Source organism: Bactrocera oleae, chromosome 6, assembly GCF_042242935.1.
Source record: "Bactrocera oleae isolate idBacOlea1 chromosome 6, idBacOlea1, whole genome shotgun sequence".
In the NCBI taxonomy this organism is placed as follows: Eukaryota; Metazoa; Arthropoda; class Insecta; order Diptera; family Tephritidae; genus Bactrocera; species Bactrocera oleae.
The window spans coordinates 63,948,255-63,970,146 of record NC_091540.1 but is presented as its reverse complement, the minus strand read 5'-3'; the positions used below and the strand labels follow the sequence as shown (position 1 = coordinate 63,970,146).

Sequence of the window (21,892 nt, the reverse complement as noted above, 5' to 3'; positions counted from 1 at the left end):
TAATTACTTATTTTTTAAATATTGATTAAAACTCCTATACAAACGCGTATATAAATCTGGTAACATATAAACAAAGCATAAATGAAGTTAAATTAATGATTAAAATAGAAAGGAAAAAATAAAATAAAAATAAAAAAACATTTAAGGTATACAAAAGGTAAATTTATGCTATTATTTATATTATATGTGTATATCATAATTTTAATTTCAATTTCTTACTTCACGTCATCAATGATAAATAATAAATAATAATAAACACAAAATAACGATTACAAAAGTTTTAAATAAAAAAAAAACATTAGTTACTATTACAGAAGCAAATAATTTGTTTTATTAATGCGAGTCATTAGTCAGGGCCCATCAATACCTGTGATAAAATATTCGAAACACTTTAGGGTACTGAATTCGGTTCGATTCTTTCGACAAGTTCCGCTCCTTTTCGAAATATAGTCGAAGCAAGTTTCGCAACAGAAACGAAAATTAAACTCCTGCTGACTGTACGAGAGCGGCCCGATAAGTATTTGGCCGCCCGATAAGTTGACTTACGAAAGAGAAATATCTGCATTACGTGTAGTACATTGCTGCAGACGACTACTGACAGAATATCTACCGAATCGGAAGTTTTTGTTCGCGTTTTGACGCAGGCGCGCCTGCCGTTTAAAAAAAGACCAATATCAGATCGTCTTTCAAATCTTGTTTTTGAAAGGAAAAAACGCTTGGATGCTTTATAAGGCGACTCGTTCTCGATCGATGGGAATTTAACGCAACAATACAGTGAATAGAAAGATTATGGCCCCACTTGTCTAAAATTTCCAAGTCGTGATTTACCACCACTATCTGGAGAAAACGATTATTGGGCTCATACGACGTCGAAGCAACAGCCACAATTGGCGAAGTAGAAAGTTCTCTCCCCCTCCTCCAGAAAATATATTTTTCAAACTAACAAACAAACAGTTGGATAATCGCTAAGTCAAGTTTATGCCTCTATGTTGAGTTATAATTTTTTGTAATTTATTTTTGTAGTCTGCGTACCTATCCTACCACCCTTGTATAAACGAAAAAAGTGTAATTACCTAAAATAAGTAATAAATAGAGGATAAGGAATTAAATAATATATTTATTTTGATATTTACAACAAATTATCATATTATATTATATGTTTTTGTTGATCAGTTCAACACTCCAAATATTAAAAAGAAATTGATTGTTATCAAAACCTGTTGTGACGATCACTTGTCATCTGTATTGAGGATATATTTTTTGAAATTTTACAAATATCTATGTTAAACAATAACATTAATTAAAGAAATCAATAATCATATATTGCAAAAGTTTGCTGCTTAAATCTTTTGATTTACTCAAAATTAAAATTTAAAATAAAACAAGTAAGGAAGTGCTAAGTTCGGATGTAAACGAACATTTTATACTCTCGCAAAGCAAATGGTATACTCGTTTGAGATTTCTTTGTGGATTGACGGATATTTTCGGTAGAAGGTCAACTATAGGCACTGGGGTCCACATATTTAGTACTTAGGACAATTTTTGGGCTCAAGGTGGCATACTTTAATCGCATTATTCACGCAAAGTTTTACCCCGATATAATCATTGTTGCTTGATATGCATAGTAGAAAGTGAAAGAATTAGATGGAAATGAAAATGGTGTTATATGGGAAATAGGCGTGGTTGTAGTCCGATTTCGCCCATTTTCACAATATAACATAGAAATATGAAAAGAACGTTACGCACCGAGTTTGAAATCGGTTAAGCAGATCCCAAGATATCGGTTTTCACCTAAAAGTGGGCGGTGCCACGCCCACTTACTAATTTTGAACGCGGTTCATCTCATACCATCCCAGAGATAAAATTTAATGCCTCTGGCGTGTTTAGAACTTGGTTTATCGCGCTTTTAGTATTTTTTAACAGTACCGTTATATGGGGAGTGGGGGGGCTTGTCACCCGATTTTCCCCATTTTCACACCGTCAATAGAGGTGCTAAAAGCATTTGCTCCCAGTGAATTTGACTAGCTTTAGCGGTTTAGGAGATATGCACAATAAACTTATTAGGGGCGGGACCACGCCCACTTTTTAAAAAAAATATTTAACTGCAGATGCCCCTCCCTAATGTGATCCTGTGTACCAAATAACAGTCTTGTATCTTATTGCGGAGCTTAGTTATGGCAATTTATTTATTTTTGATTAATGGCGTTTTGTGGGCGTGGCAGTGGTCCGATTACGCCCATCTGCAATACCAACCGTTTCACGGTACCAAGAACTATGTCTACCAGGTTTCATAAAAATATCTCAATTTTTACTCAAGTTAGAGTTTGCGCGGACGGACAGACAGTCACCCGGATTTCAACTCGTCTCTTCATCCTGATCATTTATATACATATAACCCTATATCTAACTCGATTAGTTTTAGGTGATACAAACAACCGTTAGGTGAACAAAACTATTATACTCTGTAGCAACAGGTTGCGAGAGTATAATAAGAAAAAAACGTTAACTTCGGTTGCACCGAAGCTGGGTATTATAGCTTCACATATACAAAGAACTTGATCCCGATTGTTCAGTTTGTATGGCAGCTTTATGTTATAGTGGTCCGATATCGGCCGTTTTGTTGAGCAGCTTCTTAGTGAGGAAACGAGAGGGGCGTATATATACAGACAGACAGACGGACATGGCTAAATCCACTCAGCTCATCATACTGAACATATTTACACTGTTCAGGGTATAAATATTTCAGGGATTGACAGTATAACATATGAGTATATATATTAGCAGATATCACTCAAACACGCACACATACTCGAAACATGTAAGCATATGACTTCACAGAGCTGGTATGCACGTACTGAGCTTCCACTTCATTGTATAAATCTACAAGTAGCCAATCCTAAGATTTTCACTAATACACAGGCAAAAATATCCCACTTGGTACGGGTTGCCAACCAATATTCTGCTACTAAAAGCACTACTAAAACGGTCAAATGACAGAAATCTGCTCTAGTGTGTTGCCGTGTTATGTTTTAAAATTAATAACTTTAAGAATGTTTTTATTCCATATTCAAATATTTTTCGGTTGTTTTAATTCCTAAAGATTAAATTTACATAGTATTATTTAAATTATTATTTATTGTATTGAAATATTATTAAATGTTTCCAATTTTATCTTTTTTAACTTACATGTTTATGTTTTTGTGAGTAAAAATTCTTTGTCTGTTGAATATTTAAATTCTTAGTTTACCGGTTTAGTCCTGGGGAAAGAAACACCCAAAAAAGGTCTGTAACGCGCCTATATTGCAACCTCAGAGGTGGTGAGGAATAGCAATGGGAAAACTTTAGTTTAGCACCCCACGATTTCAGGGTTAAGAGGGGTATGGTTGGATAGAGAAGATTCTCTAGATCACGAATATATATAACTATTGGCACCGGAAACGTATTGTTTTCCAGATATTTCCATTTTAAGTGCAAATTGTTACACTACAACCTTTTATTTAAAACTCTGTGTCAAAAAAAGGCATATTCGATCAGGTGATCACGGCTGTTTCACACAGATAGGAAAACAGCTGATTCTTTGGCTACTTGTAGGCTTATACAATGTTCCACTTCGAGAAATCAGTACGAGTGCGACTATACATAAAAGTGTGCTTTTAGTAGCAGAATATTGGTTGGCAACCCGTACAAAGTGTGCTTTTAGTAGCAGAATATTGGTTGGCAACCCGTACCAAGTGGGATATTTTTGCGTGTGTATTAGTGAAAATCTTAGGATTGGCTACTTGTAGATTTATACAATGCGACTATACGAGAAAGCGGTTGGCAAATAATTACATATTAACCCGTTTATTTTTAAATGAGTATAATAACAACAAGCTTTAAATAAATATGGAAAATCGTGGCTCATATCCGCCTGTCCAGACGGGTGGACAACCAACTTATGGTGCAATAGGAACTCAGCCCACTCCCGCTGCGATCCATGTAGAAGACCCTGTCCCAGCCACTGGTTTCGGCTACAGTCCGCAACCTCCCCAGCAAACTATACCGCCGACGGAAGGTTGGTTCGCACGCAACCAAGCCAATAAGCCGCAAATGAACTCAGCTGGAGCAGGTATACAAGTATACTTTTAAGTAACAGTGTTGATAGGAGCGAAAATTTGTCTTCGTCATTTTAATTCGAAGGCTTCTCTAGCTTCTGAGTGAAAAACGGGATCTATAAGTCTGCTATCATTTACAGCTTTGCAGAAATGAAATGCATTTACAATTTGTATGTGCTGTAAAGTTACGAGCACATTCTGTTTATGAAGGCTGGTGTTGTTGCTTTTGGCGCTTAATTGTCGGTTGTTTTCGTTAAAAATAAACTGTGTCAGCATATTTATGGAGTTGGAATACTTGAAGGTCAGCGAAGCAACTATTTGATTGAAGATGTCCATAACGACGAATGTGGGAGCAAAGAATATTAAATGCAAAAACGACGAAAGGGAATTAGCATTGTAGACAAGTCGTTTGCACTATTTTCAGAAAGTGGAATACAAGTTATAAAAATCTAAACCTTTTTATATACAAAATCAATTTGTATATATGTCTGTTTTTTTTAACACATTCGTTTCGTATGAGCACTTGAAGTTGCATAAAAGTGAACGCACCCAACAAACTCTCAACTTTCCTAATAATACAAACACGATTTTCCCAAATCTTTATGAACGTTTTACAGGTAACAAGTAAAAAGGGTGGTTGCTTTAATTATATTCTGAAATCATCTTTGGTTTTACCAGATAAGACTATCTCTGAGATTTTTGGATTTTTGAATCGATTTCAAAAAGTCAGTTTCTTGATACTACATACATCGTGCGATATGCAAATCAAAATTATAGAATTTGCAGACTGAGTAATAATTTTTGCTTCTTCGAGAGTAGTGTTATTTATAAAGCGGTGTTTACAGGTTAGGACCAACCATTAAGGTCCAATAAACAGAATTTTAATTTTTGCGAAACTTTTCCTTCTTCCACATTTTCTTCAAGGCTCGTTTTACATAAAATTACTTGTTTTGCTGTTCTTACAGTCTTGTGTCCAGATTTTAATAATCTAATCCCGTCAATTTTCAGCTCTATTCGTTTTAGTTACGGGCGGCATGAACATCGCTTGGAGCTGTGGCTTTGACAATGTGCAGAACTTCACAACAGATACCCATATCTTGATATGTTGGTATGTCGCCGCAATTTTTGGAGCTTCAGTCTCAGCATTTATTACTAACCGTGTATTAAAGAAGCTCATTTATGTCAGGTCAACACAAACGCAAGGAATTGGGCTTATTAACAATGTCTCTTTTCCCTTTTAGATATTCTCAGCGTTTTTGATTTTGATCGGGGGTATATTCTTCGTGACATTGGCTGATAAATACGGTGGGATTGCTACCGCCCGTTATTTAAATGGCTTCGCTGTGGGCCTTGTGTTCGTGCCAATGATTGTGCTGATTGGCGAAGAGGTAAACAGTGAAAGGCGCGGCTTGGGCGCCGGAATCCTTGAATCAGGCAGTATCGCTCTCGGAATATTCCTCCAAATTGTATTCGCGGCCTCTTTCAGTCATACCACATCATCTTCCAATAATTCATTTGGAACCACGCAACTTCATGGTGTCATCGCTATCATCTACGCCGTGCTAACGTTTGTTATGTCGTACTTCTTTGTAGTCGAATCACCGGTTCACCATTTGATGCATAATAACGAGCATGAGGCTATCGATTGCTTGCGACGTTTGCAGCGTCCGTTCGTTGTAACACAGGAAACATATCAGCGCTTGGAGGAGCATAAACGTTACATTGAAGCCAGCGACCCGAATGGCGATAAAGGCATACCAGCACTAGTAAAGCTTTGCTTACATCGCGGCCTGGTTGCTCTCTCATTCTCGCCAGCCATTACTGCAGCACTTTTATGGGCATCTACAGTATATGCGGAACAATTCGTCACGTGGCCTTGGCTAATATACGGTTTGTTTTTGTGGCTAGGCACCTGCATAGCAGCCTTCAGCCTGGACTCAGTTGGCCGCAAGAAGACACTTCTTATCGGCGCACTTTTAAGCGGTATCTTGGCGATCGCCATTGGCGTCATTTACAATGACTTCTTCAACTTTTTCTCCTCATCCAAAATGGGAGCTGTACTGTATATGCTCTTCGTGTTGGGACTGTTTGCGAGCTTCGTTAATAGCGCGTCCTCAGCATATTTGACGGAAGCATTTCCGCTGCACTTGAAACCCTACTACATTGCTCTACCCTTCATCGTGGAGATGTTCGTATTACTTATTATCAGCGCATGCACGCCAGATAAAGACGGCTTGGCTACATACTTCATTACATTTGGTGTTTTTTATTTGGCGTTCTTCATTTTAGGCTTCTTCTGTCTACCAGAGACTAAGCACGTTTCATTGCAAGAAGCTCAAAGTAAATTCAGAAACATTTTCACTAGATAAGAGTCATTCGATCACGGTATTATTGCATTGTGAATAAAGTACTTGATTTCGCTGCTTTAAAGTGTTTTTTGGAGTTATTTTCAACATGATTAAAAAATCATAGAAATAGTAAGGTATTCAAATATAAATTTAGTTAAAGAGTCCAATAAAACGGCACAGAATGTCATTCATTTCACGAAATTTAAAGGAAAAACTCTATTAAAAATAAGGAAGACGATGGATATGAGCTACAGCACAGTCATGTGCCATATATGTATAATATCTATATTATGTATATGTTATACCTATATACATACAAGTAAGGAAGGGCTAAGTTCGGATGTAACCGAACATTTTATACTCTCGCAAAGTCAAATGGTATACTCGTTTGAGATTTCTTTGTGGATTGACTGATATTTACGGTAAAAAGTCAACTATAGGTACTGGGGTCCACATATTCAGTACCTAGGGGCTTGAACAGTTTTGGTTCGATTTAGAAAATTTTTGGTCACAAGGTGGCATACTTTAAACGTATTATTCACGCAAAGTTTTACGCCGATATAATCATTGTTGCTTGATTTGCATAGTGGAAAGTGAAAGAATCAAGTGGTATTTAAAATGGTGTCATATGGAAAATAGGCGTGGTTGTAATCCGATTTCGCCCATTTTCGCACTATGACATAGAAACATGAAAAGAACGTTACGCACCGAATTTGGTTGAAATCGGTTAAACAGATCTCAAGATATGGGTTTTCACCTAAAAGTGGGCTGTGCCACGCCCACTGTCTAATTTTGAACGCGGTTCCTATAAAGTCATCTTATACCATCTCAGAGATAAAATTTAATGTCTCTGGCGTGTTTAGTGCTTGATTTATCGCGCTTTTAGTAGTTTTTACCAGTACCGTTATATGGGGAGTGGGCGGAGTTGCCGATTTCAACTATTTTCACACCGTCAATAGAAGTGCTAAAAACATTTGCTTCCAGTGAATTTTGTTGTTATAGCATTAGCGGTTTAGGAGATATGCACATTAAACCTATTAGAGGCGGGACCACGCCCACTTTTTAAAAAAAAAATTTAACTGCAGATGCCCCTCCCTAATGTGATCCTGTGTACCAAATAACAGTCTTGTATCTTATTGCGGAGCTTAGTTATGGCAAGTTATTTGTTTTTGATTAATGGCGTTTTGTGGGCGTGGCAGTGGTCCGATTACGCCCATCTGCAATACCAACCGTCTCACGGTACCATGAAACATGTCTACCAAGTTTCATAAAGATATCTCAATTTTTACTCAAGTTAGAGCTTGCACGGACGGACGGACGGACAGACAGTCACCCGGATTTCAACTCGTCTCTTCATCCTGATCATTTATATATATATAACCCTATATCTAACTCGATTAATTTTAGGTGATACAAACAACCGTTAGGTGAACAAAACTATTATACTGTTATACTACTAAAATGTTGCTTTAACTCTAACAATATTTTAGGCAAAGTTGCATTACAAAATTTCTTTCGTATGCAAAAAAGCAATGAATATAGTCGTATTATCCAGTTACTCAAAATTAAAATATATGTAAAAATATTTTTTGTCAACTTTATTTAAAAACATTCTTATAAAAAAAAAAAATAATACCTAAATACATAGTAAAGCTTAAAGTGTATATATATATTAACTAATATGTCTTGTGACAATTATAAAAAAGCGTTTTTATACGGAGTCTATTTTGAGAGGCATTTCTATTTGAAGTCTTTTCAGTTTTGTCAATATTAAAAATAATTTATGTATTAAATTAAATGAGCAAATGCATTGATAAAGCTAAAAACTGTTTGTGAACAAGTTATATAGTTAAAATGGATAACATACAATAATAAATGAATTTAAATTTATGATGGATATGCAAGTTTTGGAACTATCATAAGTTTTAAAAACTAAAATTGCCTCAATACATTAGACTGACCTCTTCCCTAAGCAAAGAAAAAATTATTAAATGCGTCGTCGTACAATAAGGGCGTTCGCCAATTTTAAAATGCGATTAAAATCAATATTTGAGTGAGCTCTCCAATATTTACAACGGCCCCATATAACAGCTGGAAAGTTTGGACTTGTTATGCCATGGAAAATGCGAGCAATATTCCGACCGCTGAAATTATTATCTGGATACATGCTGATGAGCGTGAGTACATCGTGTTCAATATCACCATCGGACATATTGGAATTCTGAAAATGTGATAATTTTTTTAATTTCAATTTTTGTGAAATTATTTGACTTAATATAAGACTTACATCCGGTTCTAGTTTCAGTTCTTTAGGATAATCATTTAGAAAGTAATCGCGTATAATTCCTTTAAGTTGATTGGAACGATCTGGAGCATAGTTAGCGCTCATGCACGGCACATAATTATTGTAGGCGACTAAAGATAGACCTTGAAAGACATACTGTAGCTGTATCAATTGCGTTCTCTCCTGTTCGACTGTACGATTATAGAGTGTATCGAGAGCATCATCTATTTCTTCGGGTATAAAATCTCCCGGCGCCTTCAAACGAAAACCGATGTCGTGGAAATTTACATTAATCGGGGAACGTCGCGGATATCCATCGACTGAAAAATATGAGTATGTTTAATCAAATTATAAATTGTTGGAATGTATGAAATTTTATATTCTCTGGGAAACAGTCGAAATACTTGTATTAGTAAAATCAACACTACTACATAAAAATACAATTTCGTATATGAGTTTTAACAAATTACCTTCAATCCACTCCAAATTTTTCAATTGATATTTTACAACGCCACTATTCCAGCCGATCGCTGCAGCAATATCAACCACTGAAAATTCAATTATATTCGCATCATCCTTAAATTTATCTTGTTTTATTTCCAAAGCGATTGCCATAGCTAAAGGTGGACATTCTTTGGCCGCATGTCTGAAATATATTAATTATATAATATATAAAATGTGTTGATAAAAAACAAGATAAAATGCTATAGTGGTCCGATCTGAACAATGTGTTGCCAATAAACTATGTAAAATTTCATAAAGATACCTCGTTAAATAAATTAGTTTTCCATACAAGGACTTGATTTAGATCGATCAGTTTTTATGGCAGCTATATCTTAAAGTGTTTCAATAGCTTCGATTCTGATAAATGAGCAGCTTTTTGGGGAGAAAAGAACGTGTGTAAAATTTCAGATCGATAACTCAAAAACTGATGAGCTAGCGTATATACAGACAGACAAGCGGATATGGCTAAATCGAATCAGCTCATCATGCATCATCATGCATATATACGACGTTTTCTACTGCTTGTTACAAACTTCGTGGTATACTTAATATAATATTATATATCCCGCTGAGGATATAAAAATAGGCTTTAATCGCTAGAATACTTACTTCAGGTACTTTGCACCACCGTATGAAATGATCTTGGCCATAGTATAAGCATTGCTGAGCACACTTATATTCCAACGAGAATCCAGTTCTAAATAACATAACAATGTGGATATATTTTCTTCTGGTATATCCAATACCTCAACTGTACGTTGCACGGAGAAACCGATTTCATGGCCGGGACAAATGCGATTATTTTCCTCCGCATTTGTTGCTTTCAACATATTCCCTCGCGAAACTTGCGCCTCTGATGTCTCCTTCTTGGCACAGGCGCACGGTACAAAGACATGTTGCAATAATTTTCTTATCACATGTCGATCAATCGAATTCGAGTAGATATGACGACGTAGCTCACACTTATCACCACCGCGTGCATCTAAAAAGAGATGACATTGTGCCGGTTTGCCGTCACGTCCGGCACGTCCGATTTCCTGTACATAACTCTCATAGTTGCGAGGCATATTGTAATGGATGACAGCACGTAAGTCGGGCTTATTGATGCCCATACCGAAAGCAATGGTGGCCACCACTATGCGCAACTCATTACGCATGAATGCATTTTGTATTGTGCGACGACGTGAAGCCGGCATGCCAGCATGATACGGTTCTGCCGCCCAATTAGTACGTTTTCGTTTGCGCTTACCGCTTTCCGTTACATTTTTATCGTTACATTGATCCTGCATACAAGTGCGGAGATACGAAGCGATACGCTCGCATTCATCGCGACGTGTACAGTAAACGATTATGGATTGGCAGTCACTAAACCTGGAATTTACAATATATAAAACTGCTAATGTTACATTTACATACAATACATATATACAAATTAACATAAGGTATAATATTTAGACAGTTGGGTCTAAGTAACCGGAACGGACCCGTATTTAATTCGGTCAAGGACTGTCACGAATATATTGCTGGAGACGAATATATTTGCCGTAGCGTAATCTTGTTAGTTGCGACTTATTACGCTTTTATAGACCCAATACAGAAATGGGTCAGATCTCGTTCTCTAGCATAACATAAATGGGTACAAAAAGTTATTTATCTCAGTTTTAATCGTTTAGTTTGTATGGCAGCTATATGCTATAGTGGTTCGATCTGAACAAATTTGAGATTGAGGCGTTGCTTTAGACAATAATTCGTGCCAAATTTCGTGAAGATATCTTTGCAAAGAAAAAAGTTTTTCATACAAGGATTAAATTTTGATCGATCAGTTTGTACGGCAGCTATATGCTATAGTGGTCCGATATTATATTATATTGTTCAGATATTGTAGTATTACCCTGCACAACAAGCCATTCCAAATTTCATGAAAATATCTTGTCAAATAAAAGTTTTTCATACAAGAACTGGATTTTGATCAATCAGTTTGTATGGCAGCCATATGCTACAGTGGTTCGATCTGAACAATTTCTTCGAAGATTGTACCGTTGGACAATAACCCATGCAAAATTTCGTGGAAATATCTCGTCAATTAAAAACCTTTTTTAAACGAAGACATCTATTTGATCGTTCAGTTTGTATGACAGCTATATGCTATACGTATGTATGTACATATATACTTTATAGGGTCGCCGACGCTCCTTCTGAGTGCTACAAACTTTTTATCAAACTTAATGTACCCTGTTCAGGGTAAAATAAAATATTTCAATTTAACAAAAAGGGTTTATGGGTTTACCAACTTCACCAAACAAGACATTCCGTGTACGTGGTAATTAATGTTAACAGTTTTGTATAGGCATTTTATAATTAAAATATAACTTACCGATCACTTAAAAGTAATTCCAATAAAGCAGCGTCCTTGTTTTCGTCTTTTGATACAGACAATAGAAGATTATCTGGCAATGGAATATCACTGATAACACCACGTTCGCCGTCTGGTATTCCTAAATGGCTGATAATACTAAGACGCGTTGGTAAAGTTGCTGTTGCGGTCAAGCCCAAAACCGTTTGAATGCCCAAATTCTTTCTGAGCACTTTACAAATCATCAGATAACTTGGACGGAAATTATGACTCCATTGAGACACACAATGCGCCTCGTCAATACAAGCGAAAGCGATTGGCGGCAATTGTCGCAGAATAGCACCAAAACCTGTCGAACGTTCACCAGACACAACAGCTTCCGGTGACACCAATAGAATATCTACTTCACCCGCCGTTATCATTTCCATTACTTTGATTCTCTGTTGAGGCGTTTGATTGGTGTGTAAACAATGTGCGCGCAGAAAATGTGGTACGCCTGTCACCTGATCCTCCATAAGAGATACAAGTGGTGATATAACTAATGTTATTGCACGCCTACGATGACTGTATAGGTAAGCAGGTAATTGGTAACATAATGATTTACCGCTTCCTGTACTTAATGTAACCAACGTTGACACGCCAGATAATATACGCATAATTGCACGCTCTTGACCTTTTCGAAAATTTGTATGCCCGAACATACGTAGCGCCTCTGTAACTTCGGTGGGTATGTCCTCGCGCACATTATCATCGGCATCAAGTTCATAAATGGGTGTAATACCACCGAATTTCGTATCAGATGTTTTGCCATTTTCAGAATTGGAATGTAGACCGACTTTTTTAAGAAAATCTTCCGGTATTTTATGACCCACATATTTTTTAATCGGTGACTCTTGTGTAGCCGATGTGGTCACCTCATCAAGATTAATATTTTCAAATTCTTCATCGCTCTCAAAATACATATTTTCATTATCGTCATTTTCCGAGGAGTCATCATCGCCTTCGGAGGCATCAGCATTACTGTCTCTACCAGCAATTGACGCTTGATTAACTGTGTCATCATGCTCGTAATTCTTATGCGGTTCAGTATCCTCCTCATTGTTTTGATACATTGCGCTATTCGCTGCAGCTGGTAATTTCGATATATTTCTACTATGTGCCACCACAGCACTCTGAGCAGCCATACGCTCAGCTTCTTCAAGCGTTGGAAATGGTGAGGGATCCTCCTCAAGTTGTGCTGTTAGAGGCAATAATGCGTCGCCCTTTATCTTACATTGTGCGGCGAAATGTCCCACTTGCCCGCAAGTGAAGCACGTTAGTACACCACCATCACAACCGCCCATATCCATATCCGGGCCGGCGAGTGCAGCAATTTTCTTTTTGTGGCGCCACATTTTTTTCTTATATTTAGAGTAATTAACATTTCGTTTACCGCGTGCATATATCTTCTTTTGCAGATTTATCGATACATAATTCTCATTAAGTTTACCAGCTGCAACTTTTTCTTCAAGCTTCTTTCGTGCTGTCGCACGCTTCTCATCAATGATTGGTAAATGTGTAGATTTCTGACTAGTTGCTGCTGTTTCCGCTTTGGCGACTACCACATGTGTGCTATTTATATACCGCTGTGCTACATCGTCGGCTTTCTCCAGCTCACTATTTGGTACACGGGGCGTACTTGTGAGCTCACCACTCTCGAGTAGCATTGTATAACGCAACATAGCTGCTTCTGGTGGTTTTTCATCGGGTTCTTCGCTTACCTCCTCCATGTTCGTGGCAGTAATGTCGCTCTTATCTTTGGATGCGCCTTTTTTGGTATTATTACCTCTAGTCCTACTTGTTCTCACGGAATTCATTATTTTTGTTTTTTTAGAATTTTCTTTAGTTTTTTGTTTTGTTTCCTTGGTTTTGGCGGTCTTTTTAGCAGGTTTAACAGTTTTGCGCGCTCCTTTTTTAGCTTTAGGTGGTGAATAGTCTGCATCACCATTGTCATCTGCCGAGAAATCATAAAGTTGTACCTTCTCTTGTTGAACTTCTGACGTAGCTGATTCTTCCTGAAATGCTATTGCTTTCAGCTCGTTTTTCTCGTTCTTTATCGTTGGCAAATCACCTTTCTTATTCGTTTGATTTTTTTCAATTGTTCTCAGCACTCGACGTCTTTTGGCGACGTGTACATAAGCTTGTTCCGCATCTTCACCACCGCTATCAGAAACAACTGAATCTGAGTCGCCATTAACATCTACATTAACAAACGCGCTTGTCGCCAAGAGTGTTTTGTTTGCAGTTGCTGGTTTGGTTTCCACGACATTTGTTTTTAACGTTTCTTCATGTTTTATATTATTATTATTGGTCAAGGGTACCACAGTTTTCACACTGATATTGCTTAGTCCAAAACGCTTTTCCACTGTTGTTGCAGGTCGAGTCAGTGATTTAACTGATTGCGTTTCTACACCTCCTTCTAGTCCCTCATCGATGGTATTACGGTTAAGCCAGCCGGCATCTATATTTAGTTGAGTAGCGGTGTCCTTGCCTGAAAATTAGCAATAAAATAAACTTTGTTTTTACTAAATGAAATATTTAGGAAATAACAGTTTTAGCTTTTTAGATAGATGTTGTATTATCGTTTCCAAATATTAAAAACTTCCGGTTACGTATACCCGTCTGTTGCAGAAAAAGGCTGAATTCTCACCTACTAATAATGGATTGAGAGCAACGGCGGACAACGATTGTTGCTCCTTAGCTTTTTGTAGTAATATAGTCTCTAAATCGGGTAAAACTTCCGATTGCTGCGATGTATTACACAAAGATTCCTGACGTGATATTGGTGTACCTATACCCGAATTAACGCGAGAAAGTGACTTCCTTGGATTGCGTTTACTGAATGATGACGCCTTTAAAAGTTTTGCACATAAGCTTGATGTGAAAGGCTTCGTCAAAGCACTTGGTTCGCGGGGACTTTTATCAACTTCTTCTTCAGGCATTGAGTTTTGTATACTTTGTTCGGGCCCCCATGCTTTTTCATTTAATTCACAAAATTCTACCGCATCAAATTCTCTGACCACTTTTTCTTCGAAATCAGCATAAGTCACGCCTTTGTATTTGTTGCTTTTCGTTTCTTTAGGTGTTTTTATTTCTTCTAGCATATTTGAAGATGTTGCACTACCAACTAGCGCGGCAATGCTACTGGACATTTTTGAACTTTCATCATTTGTTGCTAATTCGCTTCGACTCTGCGAAATTTCAAGAACACTAAATCCGTCGTCATCAAAAACATCATTCAAAGTATCCTCCAGAAATGAGGTTTTCAATTTGTAGTACATTTTGTAAGCATCTCGTATTTCTTGTGGCGCCTCACGGATATCATACTAAAATAAAAAAGTTATGTATGCAAACATATTTTCACTTTTTATTTCATGTTTACTACGCACCTTGGACGGAACTCGTGAAAATTTACGCTTGAAATCGCGCTCCCATGTTTTCACTCGTAGCTTGTATTTTTGATACTTATGTTTATAAGTGGAATCACTCATAGTAGAAATCTATATTTGATAGAAATGTTTCCTAGCTTTTAAAACAGTTCTTGAAATCGCAAAAAATTAGCGAAATTTACTTTTATGTTATGTGTCAAATGTCAGTTTTCGCGCCATACACCTTCGCCCTAAAGCAGTACTTAGACGATACAACTAGTCGGGCTAACTAATTCCTCGAAATTATATCAAATATATAATACAGGAATACGATTGTATTGTCGTTATGTTAGGTTTTTCATAGATGAAAAAGAAACGGATCGCGTTGACTTGCTAATTGAATGATCAGATTGAAATAAATATTAACTTCTGAACTTTAATAAAATAAATGATGATATAATATTTTTATATTCCACAACTGAGGAATTTGAGTTGTCAGTACGAAACGAAAGTAAAATTAAAAAAAAATTTAATAAGTTACAGGATAATTATGAGTTCAAAAATATCGATTTAATATATAATATATCGATTTTTAAAGTAATAGTTGTTTGAAAATCGTTCTACTGCTTGCTTAGCCTTGGCGAAAAGCGAATAGAACAAGCAACTTGTAGACAACACTCGGACTAGCACTATCATATAGCACCTGTCTTTTGTAACCTGATAACTGCAACCATACTGAAACAGTAACTTATAGATAACGCTTCAAAAATAGGTTTTCTATTAACTAATCCTTGGATAGTAGCGAATCGAATAAGATACTGCAATAAAACACATATACTAGTGATATTAAATAACACATTGTTTTAATTCGCCAAGCCATTGAGAGTAGCGAAGTGAAAAAAATGGTCAAATTAACACTACTTCATCAAGCCGGCTATTATTACCAATTTTTTTTATTGATACATATGTATATATTTGTATGTACAGATATGTAAATCGTGCAATGAAACAACACTTGAGAGATAAACCTTCCCGATATTCAATATATTATATTATATAATATATAGTTTAGAAAGTTTCGATATTATTCTTCAATTTAATTATATTATTTTCTTAATTATCATTACTTCTAAAAAACAACACGAACACACGTCACTTAAACTTCTTTCGTAATTAGAGAAATACTTATAACCGAAACATTTTAGGTGTAACTAAAAATGGTGTGTATGAAGTCTTTAAATAATATATTTGTAGGAAATGCCTCACACCACAAGAAATTACCAGCTTGATTAAAACTTCACAATACATTTAAAGAGTTGTATATTTTTACCACATTTGTATGCTTAAAATATCGTATTTTATTTGTTTAATCCATTTGTTAATAATTAATCTAAAGAAGAAATCGGAAATTGCTTTTATTCGTAGCCCATAAACATCCCGAAACCAAAGCTCACGGAATTGTGCTGTTTGAAATTTTATCTTTCATTAAATTTAACGTTACCAATAGAGATTTGCAAAAAGTCTTTAATAAAATACATAGGTGTAGCAAAATTACAAATTTTGCTCTGCTATGGCGGAAAGAATTAAGTAAACTTAGTTTGAAGCGTACTCATCTACATACGTATATGTATAAAATTGGAAATATGTACATGGATACATATGTATGGTTTTATGGCAAATTACTTAACTTTGTTGTGCTATATTGTATTCAACTAGAGTTGCTCATATGCAACTTCATATTTTCAACACACACGCTATTTTTAAAGGGAATCCAACATTGAACCTCCAAACCTCTAATTCTACTTTTATGTAGTCTAACAATATCATTAATTGTCGTCATTATCTTCTTACGTAACGTATTATGGAAACAAACTTCTTCCTTTACTGGATTTTTTTATTATTTAACTATTTGTGGTATGTGCTCAATTTTCCTTTATTTTCTTATGTTGTTTTTAGTGTGTGTAGCCTTTTCTAGCTAATGTCAACTACATTAAAATGAGCGCCACATCTTCTGGCTTCATAGCTGGACAACGCCAATTGTATAGATAATATTGCAGATTGCCATCGCCAGTACCGAACTTCAAAGGAAACAAGAAGCTTTTATTCTCCATCAAATCAAGTGCATTGAAGACGTCCAAATGTACATTTTTTGCCGATATCAATGCATCATTCATCAATTCCAACCACGGTGTCTTTGAAGACACATTATAAAAAGAATAAGCAGCACGTACAGTCTTATGTACTGGGTGATGCATCACCGATGATGGTAAACAGTAGTAACTTGTCATATCAGTTATATTTCCATGCTCATCTTCGACTACGAAACAGTCAATAATTCCATCTTTCGGAGTAAACCAATGGCGGAATTCTTCTTTTGAAAAGACTGGGCTTAAAGAAAATTTTTTAAGGTACTCTTCAAGTAGCTTCTGTGTCTTGTCCATATCCTTGGGTTGAATACGACGGTATCCTTTGGTTTTTGGCTGATCGGGTAGTTTGTACAGTTTTATCGTTCGTTGCATTGTCATGTTACGTGCTAAATGTGAAAACTTGACCTGCAAAATAATGAAAAAACAAAATATTTTTAATGGCATTAAAAAAATTCATTTTGATTAACAATTATCACTTTTTAAAACTAAAGAATTTCACACCGATTTTTACTTACCTCAACAAGTTTTTTGGGATTTAATGATCGATGCCAATACCGACATGTAGACACTGGTTTAGGCAGTACAACGCCCGCGGTGTACGCAGCTTGGAAAATTCCAGTCAAGTTTACACGGCGAGTAATCTCACGTATAAGCACCGGTGCAACACGTTTACTACGTAATTTCTTATGAACGCATAGAAAATTTATTTCAACAGTTTTAAGCACTTTGTCATAACAACGCAGCTTGCTTGGAATGGCAGATATGAAACCAACCAAACGTCCCGACTTTACCACACGTACACCCACATGCCAGTCTCGTCTCCAACCGGGTGGTTGCAATGACCACTTCAAAAATTCTGGTTGATAATCAAAACGAAACATAGCGTCATCATCCTCCACATAATTTTCATTCAGCAGGGTATATAATTCAGTTAAATCGGTGGTACTGTTCAAATCAAGAGTATCCCATTTAAACCCTTCTGGCAAAGTATATGGATCCGGACGAATTTCCGAGATATCTTTATCAGGTTCAATACATTCATTTGTGGTAATATCTTCATTCAGTTTGGGTACTGGCTGTGTAGACCAAAAGGCGAATTGTTTCGACTGTCGGCCGGCAGCTGCGACTTCGGAAAGTACCTTTAGCAAACCTTGATTTCTAAGTAAACCTGAAATTTTAGTTGGAATTATTTGTTAAATTCACATACATATACAAATATAGTTGCAAAGTGGCATTTTCCCCAACGAATACACATTTGTACAAATATTCATATATCTACCTCACCTTTAGACAAAGCTTTGGCACTTTTAACAAACAAAAAATCTTCCTATCAGGTAAATATGAAATATTCTTACCTGCCGAAGTAGCTTTTGCATCAGCGCGTTGCTTTTCGGCATCATTAGATCCAGATTCCTTATTATTGGCAGTGGGGGCCGATTTACTACCGGCTACAGCGGCCGCAATCAATGCTTCAGTGGCAGCGGCTACTACCTGCGTGCTTTCTAAAGTATTACTCTCATTATTATTCTGTATATTTTGTGGTTCCTTGTCGTTATTCGGCATTATTAAAACTTTTGTTTTCACACTAAATGTAATTTAAGCCAATCCTGTCAATGTTTTACTATTCCTTGATTCCACCTTTTCCGTGTGTAACCTAACGACAAGAATGACTCACATCAAAAAATCTTTTGACAAAACTTGCCTATTCTTCTACCTCTGTGCCAACATTCATTCACAGTAGCGAATTGCAGAAATAAGCTTAACTTGTTTCAATTTTTTTTGTCAGGACACAGTTTTCATTCACTCACTATTCCACATGTCCTTAATTTAAAAATATATGCTAGATTCTAAATATTATTGATACATAACTTCTATTAATTTTTTTCACATTTATCTGGTATTTTATTTTAGTTCAAGAAATACTGAATTTAGAACAGATAGGAATTGACAACTGTGAATAAACGTCTTTTGGAAATTTATATTCACATTCATTTTTAAATATTTTTAAGTGTAAACAAAATACTGTGGCATTACTATGGTCGAAGAACTGTTATCATTTATTTACAAAAATGTCAAAATCAGCTGCGACAAGTATCAAACGAACTTTTATAGATAACAAAATCCTTAAAAGAGTTTTAATATCACATTTAATACGTACGATTTTTATTCGGAAAGATTTTGCAGTAAACGTTATTTTATATTGTCTTTTCTCTATTTTCAATATTTTTTGTATTGAAACGGCGTTAATGTCATCCATTTAGAGTAATGGTATATAATTTTCAATGCACTTGTAAGGTAGCAAATAACAAACAGCAAATGAGTAAGTATGTATGCACATATATGCATATAAAAATAAGAAACAATTTTAATAACAACAAATTATATTCATTTAGGCAGCCACCGAAAATACACGTTTGCTTTCATATTAAAAACTGGCTGACGTTAAACAAATACTACACAAAATATTTCGTGGATTTCGTTTTAATAAAAATCCGAACGGAATTCATAATTATACAAGAAATAAAAGTTTGAACGCTTCAAAATGCCTACCGTGCCTATTGTAAAAAAAAGAGTTAAATTCATCGTTATTTCCTCAAGCTCCCTGATATTGCTAATAATTCTTTATCGTTCATTTTTGAAACATCACATCAATGGTAGCCACTCAATCCCAAATTTTGATAAAGATGATTGGACAGCAAACTCCCAAGATCTCGTAAAGGATTTTACCAATGTTCCTCAACACATTACAAATCAACAGCTTCTGAATCAATTGGAACATGCAAAAGTTCAAATTGCAATATTAGAAGATCGTGTCCGCGCTTTAGAAGCGAGTACGCCAAGAAAATATCCACAGGTTAAATACTTAAATTATAAAAATCGAAAACGGATTCTAATTACCGGAGGAGCCGGTTTCGTTGGTTCTCATCTAGTGGACACTCTCATGGTTCAAGGTCATGAAGTAATCGTTGCGGATAACTTTTTCACAGGTCGAAAACGAAATGTAGAACACTGGCTGGGACATGAGAATTTCGAATTAATTCATCATGACATTGTGAATTCACTTTTTATTGAAGTGGATGAAATTTATCATCTTGCATCACCAGCCTCGCCTCCACATTATATGTATAATCCCGTAAAGACAATCAAAACAAATACCATGGGTACTATCAATATGCTGGGACTGGCGAAACGTGTTATGGCAAAAGTACTTATAGCTAGTACATCAGAAGTATACGGTAAGATAAATATGTTTTATTACAAATTTAATTTCTGTTTACACAGCTGAAAACAAGAATGTTAAATAAAATATGCACACCATTATAGGTGATCCAACTGTACACCCACAACCTGAAACATATTGGGGTCATGTGAATCCTATTGGACCTCGAGCCTGTTATGATGAAGGCAAACGTGTTTCAGAAACACTCAGCTACGCTTATGCGAAACAGGTGAAATTTACGCAAATTTGCTTAACTCAAGTTTTAAATAACATAATAATCGCCTAACAGGAGAATGTGAAAGTACGTGTTGCACGCATATTTAACACCTACGGTCCTCGAATGCATATGAACGATGGACGTGTTGTATCCAATTTCATACTTCAAGCACTGCGTAATGAAACTATAACAGTCTATGGTAATGGCAAGCAAACACGTTCTTTTCAGTATGTTTCTGATCTCGTCGATGGGTTAATTTCTTTAATGGCTTCCAACTACAGCCAGCCAGTGAATTTGGGTAATCCAGTAGAGCACACAATCGAAGAGTTCGCATGGATCATAAAAAAATTGGTGGGCGGCAAAAGCGAAGTAAAACAAACGGATGCAGTTGAAGATGATCCGCAGAGGCGTAAGCCTGATATAACGCGAGCAAAAACCATTCTCAATTGGGAACCAAAAGTTCCACTACATATGGGATTATCGCGCACGATCAGCTATTTCCGACGTGAACTAGAAAGATCTGATCGATTCCAAAAGGACTCTAAAAAATATTTCGATTCTCCTGATTTAGAACGGAGCCAACATAGTAGGCAGAATTTTGTACCAGACAAAACTTAATATTGTGTTGTTTAAAAATGATATAACTGGGTTCAAAATTTAAGTGTTATTTTAGCGCCATTAAAACAAGAATTGTGAAATAATTATTTAAAAAACAGGGTCTGAAAGTAGAATATAGAGTTTATAATTTAAACGAAGAACGGTGTAATTTAAGATATTTTTTCTGTAAATAGAAGTTAGACTTTATGTTTCGTATTTAGTCACTTAATTATTGTAAAACATATCCTTTGAGATTCTCATGCCATACGCTATGCCAAGAAGGCAGCTATTTTTCGCTAGTCCAATGCAAAAGATAAATACGTTGTGGTTTCTTACAGTTTGTTTTTTATATTATTTATGTTAGACCTTAAAAAACTTAATAAATTTTCTAAAGCAATAACACATTAACGTTCAATAAATTTTACGATACATATTCTATGGAGATTATTCTGGTTTTGCAAATGGTCTAACATTTTCGCTAAACTCCCAAATGGAAATATTTTTTCGGATCATCATTAATTATAAACTTAAAGTTTGCTAATTTTGACCAAACCAAAATTAAATAGTGTTGGTATCTAGGCAAGAAGTACTAAACCATTGAGTGTTTTCCTCAAGCGAAATATCCATAAAACTTCATTATCCCCGCGGAACGGATTGAAATCTGTGAAATTCTCCTATTGTGGGAAAATATATGTTTTTATATTTAACTTTCCATAGACAA

At 35.9% G+C, this 21,892-nt stretch overlaps 4 protein-coding genes across 7 annotated transcripts; 2 read left to right on the top strand and 2 right to left on the bottom strand.

The window, feature by feature from the left end:
• Window positions 1–3,771: 3,771 nt before the first annotated feature.
• LOC118681162 (uncharacterized) lies at window positions 3,772–6,524 on the top strand. Of its 2 annotated transcripts, none has more exons than XM_036364710.2 (3): window positions 3,772–4,108; window positions 5,103–5,275; window positions 5,336–6,524. In XM_036364710.2, the coding sequence occupies exons 1-3, from the start codon at window positions 3,886–3,888 to the stop codon at window positions 6,461–6,463; spliced, it is 1,524 nt and encodes a 507-aa protein (XP_036220603.2). In that variant the 5' UTR covers window positions 3,772–3,885; the 3' UTR covers window positions 6,464–6,524. The 2 variants fall into 2 exon arrangements, with proteins under 2 accessions (XP_036220603.2, XP_036220604.2); XM_036364711.2 differs by lacking the exon at window positions 3,772–4,108 and adding an exon at window positions 4,264–4,395.
• Window positions 6,525–8,025: 1,501 nt separating this feature from the next.
• RecQ4 (RecQ4 helicase) lies at window positions 8,026–15,387 on the bottom strand. The gene is made up of 7 exons (XM_070112037.1): window positions 15,012–15,387; window positions 14,273–14,948; window positions 11,605–14,113; window positions 9,840–10,601; window positions 9,197–9,372; window positions 8,730–9,046; window positions 8,026–8,663 (listed from the first exon to the last, which is right to left on the bottom strand). The coding sequence occupies exons 1-7, from the start codon at window positions 15,111–15,113 to the stop codon at window positions 8,430–8,432; spliced, it is 4,776 nt and encodes a 1,591-aa protein (XP_069968138.1). The 5' UTR covers window positions 15,114–15,387; the 3' UTR covers window positions 8,026–8,429.
• Window positions 15,388–16,293: 906 nt separating this feature from the next.
• Nmt (N-myristoyl transferase) lies at window positions 16,294–19,016 on the bottom strand. 2 transcript variants are annotated; one of them, XM_014239825.3, is made up of 4 exons: window positions 18,852–19,016; window positions 18,493–18,791; window positions 17,653–18,305; window positions 16,294–17,542 (listed from the first exon to the last, which is right to left on the bottom strand). In XM_014239825.3, exons 2-4 carry the CDS (start codon window positions 18,698–18,700, stop codon window positions 16,976–16,978), a joined length of 1,428 nt encoding a protein of 475 aa, XP_014095300.2. In that variant the 5' UTR covers window positions 18,701–18,791; window positions 18,852–19,016; the 3' UTR covers window positions 16,294–16,975. The 2 variants fall into 2 exon arrangements, with proteins under 2 accessions (XP_014095300.2, XP_069968147.1); XM_070112046.1 differs by lacking the exon at window positions 18,852–19,016 and having other exon boundaries at window positions 18,493–18,832.
• Window positions 19,017–19,218: 202 nt separating this feature from the next.
• Uxs (UDP-xylose synthase) lies at window positions 19,219–21,573 on the top strand. Of its 2 annotated transcripts, none has more exons than XM_014239829.3 (4): window positions 19,219–19,457; window positions 19,531–20,373; window positions 20,462–20,586; window positions 20,647–21,573. In XM_014239829.3, exons 2-4 carry the CDS (start codon window positions 19,680–19,682, stop codon window positions 21,190–21,192), a joined length of 1,365 nt encoding a protein of 454 aa, XP_014095304.2. In that variant the 5' UTR covers window positions 19,219–19,457; window positions 19,531–19,679; the 3' UTR covers window positions 21,193–21,573. The 2 variants fall into 2 exon arrangements, with proteins under 2 accessions (XP_014095304.2, XP_036220613.2); XM_036364720.2 differs by having other exon boundaries at window positions 19,219–19,461.
• The last annotated feature ends 319 nt before the right edge of the window (window positions 21,574–21,892 follow it).

Excerpts from the sequence above, each read along its gene's own strand:
- Uxs (XM_014239829.3), top strand. The coding sequence starts at position 19,680 with ATGCCTACCGTGCCTATTGTAAAAAAAAGAGTTAAATTCATCGTTATT. Across the intron at positions 20,374-20,461 it reads TAGTACATCAGAAGTATACG|GTGATCCAACTGTACACCCA; the intron begins GTAAGATAAATA and ends ACACCATTATAG. Across the intron at positions 20,587-20,646 it reads GCTACGCTTATGCGAAACAG|GAGAATGTGAAAGTACGTGT; the intron begins GTGAAATTTACG and ends ATCGCCTAACAG.
- RecQ4 (XM_070112037.1), bottom strand. The coding sequence starts at position 15,113 with ATGAGTGATTCCACTTATAAACATAAGTATCAAAAATACAAGCTACGA. Across the intron at positions 14,949-15,011 it reads TTTCACGAGTTCCGTCCAAG|TATGATATCCGTGAGGCGCC; the intron begins GTGCGTAGTAAA and ends TTTTTATTTTAG. Across the intron at positions 14,114-14,272 it reads TCTCAATCCATTATTAGTAG|GCAAGGACACCGCTACTCAA; the intron begins GTGAGAATTCAG and ends GCTAATTTTCAG.
- LOC118681162 (XM_036364710.2), top strand. The coding sequence starts at position 3,886 with ATGGAAAATCGTGGCTCATATCCGCCTGTCCAGACGGGTGGACAACCA. Across the intron at positions 4,109-5,102 it reads AATGAACTCAGCTGGAGCAG|CTCTATTCGTTTTAGTTACG; the intron begins GTATACAAGTAT and ends GTCAATTTTCAG. Across the intron at positions 5,276-5,335 it reads TATTAAAGAAGCTCATTTAT|ATATTCTCAGCGTTTTTGAT; the intron begins GTCAGGTCAACA and ends TTTCCCTTTTAG.
- Nmt (XM_014239825.3), bottom strand. The coding sequence starts at position 18,700 with ATGCCGAATAACGACAAGGAACCACAAAATATACAGAATAATAATGAG. Across the intron at positions 18,306-18,492 it reads TGCAAAAGCTACTTCGGCAG|GTTTACTTAGAAATCAAGGT; the intron begins GTAAGAATATTT and ends CTAAAATTTCAG. Across the intron at positions 17,543-17,652 it reads ATCCCAAAAAACTTGTTGAG|GTCAAGTTTTCACATTTAGC; the intron begins GTAAGTAAAAAT and ends ATTATTTTGCAG.